The sequence below is a fragment of the Fukomys damarensis genome, unplaced genomic scaffold (assembly GCF_012274545.1).
Source record: "Fukomys damarensis isolate Sample0158 unplaced genomic scaffold, DMR_v1.0_HiC HiC_scaffold_3, whole genome shotgun sequence".
Classification (NCBI taxonomy): domain Eukaryota; kingdom Metazoa; phylum Chordata; class Mammalia; order Rodentia; family Bathyergidae; genus Fukomys; species Fukomys damarensis.
Genome location: NW_022900915.1, coordinates 19101975 through 19105948, shown reverse-complemented (window position 1 = coordinate 19105948; position 3974 = coordinate 19101975). Strand labels below are relative to the sequence as shown.

The following is a 3974-nucleotide window of genomic DNA, read 5'->3' as shown; positions in this document are numbered from 1 at the left end:
TCGCGACTCCCGGGCCCGGCCACGCACCGAGCGCGATGAAGCTCCGGTTCACGCCGGTCTTGGCCTCGAGCTTGGCCAGGACGTCAGTCATGCAGTTCTTCTCGTGCAAAAACCGGTCGAACCTCTCCCTCATGGCTGCAGACATGGCGAGGACGCCGCGCCGAGAGCTGCCCGTAAGCGGAACGCGAGGACTGAAGCGAGGACCGCCGTCGCGCAGCTCCGCTCCACGAGCGCCCTCCACCCCTTGCGGGGCCCACCGGCCTGCGGGCCCTGGGGCGGCTGCGGGGTGGCCTGGCTCTTACTATTCCTAAACCTTTGAGAGGTTAAAAAAAGGAGGAGCGTACATTTTGTGTCTTTTGTGGGCTCCCTTCTTAACTGGTAGAAAACGACACGGAGGAAAGCGTGATTATTGCTCCCACCAGCAATTTAGTGGGACTGGTTTGCTGTGCCAAACCTCCTAAGACGTTTTTAATCTAAAAATGGAAATGTATGACCATCCTAAAAGGACTCTGTGGACGCGCCTGCCTTGTCCCGGTGCAGGGCCTACGGGTAGTGGGCTTCAGCCTCCTCCGGGGTCGTCCTTTGCACGCACCGCTCTCCTGCACCTCATGCGGGCTTGCCTTGGCCTGAGCTGAGTCCGGTCTCATGGAAATGTCTCCAAAGCCTCTCAGTGCAGTCGGGATCCTGCCTGTCCTACACACAAAAGCATCCTGAAAAAGAGGGATTGGAAGGCCCAGGCCTTAGGCTTAGGGCCCGATCTCCCTTTGCTTCTTGCACCTACACTCAAACTCTTGTGGTCTCGCCTCCGTGTTATTTCAGGACAGGCCTTGGAATCACTCGGGCTCCTGTTCTGCACACTGCTGCCGAGTTTTCCTCATTGCATAAGGCTCAAGGCTCCCCAGTGCTCACAGCCAGAGCTCCAGTTTCTCAACAGCTCATTCAAGACCTTGTGCACAAACTGGCCCCAACATTCCCTCCTTGTCCTCCTCAACCCCTCACTTTCAGGCTGATTTAATTACCACACTGCCTTCCATTTCCGAAAAATAAAGTAAAATAATCTTGCCCGCTCATAGCCTTTTTTCTTTATGCAAATTTTCCTTCCTTCCTTTTTCCCCAGAGCATCCTAAGTCAGCTTTCTCAGTTGCCCCCACCAACACCCAGGCAAATCAGTGATCAAATCGGACCATGTATCGGACATAAATGGCATGATTAGGGCAGCCTCCCAACCTGTTTCTGTCTTTTCACCTACAGTTAATTCTTAATGGGGCAGAGGGATTTTTAAATTTATATAATGTGGTACCAGGGATCAAACTCTGGATCTTGTGCATGCAAACCCCAGGTCCTGGAAGGATCTTTTCAAAATGTGGGTCGAGTTGTTCCATCTTTGCTCTTAACCCTCCACTGGCTTCCCATCTGCCTAAAGAATGGCCTCAAGTTCACAGGAGGTGTGGTTCATCCTCCACTTTCTGATTCACCTCCTTCTGCCTGCATCTAGAAAGCTGCTTGTGCCTTTTGGCTTTCACTTTTCTCTCTGTGATCTCCCCAGAAGCAATTCTCACCCCACTCCCTAGAGATGAACTCAGGACCTTGCACTTGCGAGGCAGGCACGGTGCCACTGAGCCTCATCCCCGCTCCCGAGTCAGTTTGATTGTCCGACTGTCACCACTGGAAGATGCAGAGAAAAAAGCTACTAGCAGCTAGTGGTAGAGACCAGGGATGCGATCAGGACAGCCCCACAACAAAGAGTTATCCAACCTCAAGCATCAAGAGTGCTGATGTCCACAAACCCTCCTCTACCTGAAAAACGCTTTCCCCATTACTCATTCCGCTTTGAATGGCACCCCTAATCCCAAATTGCAACCCCAGTGACGGCAAGCCCTTGTCTCACTGGAATTTGAGATTATTTTGGGTACTTAAAATGATTTTTCAGTTTGACAGTCTTATTTATTTCGGGCTCAGAAGCAATATCCTGTTAAGTATCCAGGTCAGGTTTTAAAAAGTGAGTGGTTAAACTCAGGGCCTTTGCACTGAGACATATCCCCTAGTCCTTTTTTCCCCCTCCTAGATGAGGTCTCACTACATTGTTCAGGTTGGAACTTGCAATCCTTCTGCCTCAGCCTCCCAGATGGCTGGGATTACAGGCACACATCAAGCTCAGCCTAGATTTTAATCTGGTGGTGTTTGTCCTACATCAACTATGTATGGAATGTCTGGAAGAACACTACTCATTTGGATTTCTTTTAAGTTTTCTTCCTTCCTGATTTTCTCCTCATTTAGATTCTAAGTGTCTTCTTTCCTCCATCATTCAACAGAACACTGATGAGGAAGGGTAGCACAGTAAGGCAGAGCATGTGCAGCTCCATCTGTCCAGCCGGTATGAACTGCAACTCAGCTCTGCCCTTTCGCTGTGTGACTGTGAGCTCTCATGCCCCCGTCCTGTCATCTGTGAAACAGGGATTACTATCACACTGGAACCTGTTTCACGGGGTTCTAGAGATGATTAAATGAGTTACATTTGTAAAGTTTTTAGATGAGTACCTGTTTGCTAAATAACTTAACAAGAAAAAAAAAAAAAAAACCCAGCTAGATGCTAGCTGTTGAGAAAGAAAAATGTTACGTAATTCTTGCCATTAGGAAATTACAATCAGATTGGAGGAAGGTGGAACCCCTTAGGCTGGTGAAGTCTTACTGCAAATCTTAGACACTTTCACAGAAGAGAAGAGATGCACACTGTAGGAACCCAGCCTTATGCCTCAGGCCTTTCGCCCACTCCTCTACTGAGCTTACCCCACACCCCAGACTGACAGGGGAACCAGACAGACCAGGTCTGAAGGAAGCCGTGGAGAAGGTGGCATGGAGCGGGAGGAGGTTGACGTTGGCAGTTCCTAAGAAGGAAGTTGAACCAACATCGGGCGACACAGTGCTATTACTCAGGGAGGGAAAATTCTGCTGGACAACCGCGATCGGGTCATTTCTTAGTTATTTTGAAGTCATAACACACTTTTGTTCTGACCCTCATCATCTATATTAGCAAGAAGAGGCAGAGCATAATTTGCTGGATATTCTCTTCATTACCCTCCTCCACCCTCGCCTTTGTAGGTCCCTGGGCTTTAGGGGTACAATAGCACCAGTCAAGCAGCCCGCCCTGTCTCTCGGGAGACCCTCGGCCCCTAAGGCCCAGCCCCGCGGCGCCCTCTGCTGGGGCACGCGTCAGTGACATGCCTTCTAAAGCGGGAAGAGGAAACACTGAGCCGCAAACTTGCCAGACGATAGAAACAAAACGTGGAGCTGAGTATATAATTTAAAAAATAAAACGTGAAAATTACTGCCCTTCGTTGAACACACTTGAATCACATTTTGTTTGCCTCCTTTTAAAACATTTTCTACTGAAAATATGGATAAAGCATTCTATTATATTTTATTTATTAAATAGGAAGTTAGGTTTTAGAAATTACTGTTCCCAATTGAGAATAAACGAATAGGGAACAGTCTTTAATTTAGCAAAAGTATTTTTGTTCTGAAATGAAATTCCTTACGCTACTGAATATAAATCTGGAGATTTTCAACAGGCATAAAAACACCCTTTCTTAGGGCGGGTGATTTAGCTCAGCGGTGCCACTGCCTGCCTCGCAAGCGCAAGGACCCAAGTTCCATCCCCGGTACAAAACAAAACAAAACAAAAAACCCTTTCTTTCACTCATTTCTCTAATGGCACCCGCACAGGTGACAAGCTAGAAAAATAAATCATCATTGCCAGGTTATTTCTCTATGCTCACAACCAGTTAGTCCAGTTTGGGAGAAACCTGGGGGAGGGGAGATGATTCCAACCTGGGCTGCTCACTGGGCCTAGGGTACAGGTCGAGGCACAGACAATAATCTGGATTCACCTCACAGCGTACAGGGTTCGTGCCATTTTGCTTTGATTTTCTTTTTCTTTTTCTTTTTCTTTTTTCCAATTTTGCTTTTCTATGTCA

At 48.0% G+C, this 3974-nt stretch overlaps 1 protein-coding gene across 1 annotated transcript in view; it reads right to left on the bottom strand.

Annotated features, from left to right (window-relative positions):
* Reep5 (receptor accessory protein 5) overlaps nucleotides 1-249 on the bottom strand; it is a 36557-nt gene extending 36308 nt beyond the window's left edge. Inside the window, exon 1 of the mRNA XM_010607887.3 lies at nucleotides 28-249. Coding sequence (XP_010606189.1) covers nucleotides 28-145 — 118 coding nt within the window. The 5' untranslated portion in view covers nucleotides 146-249. The remainder of the gene's footprint in view (nucleotides 1-27) is intronic.
* Between the last annotated feature and the right edge of the window lie 3725 nt (nucleotides 250-3974).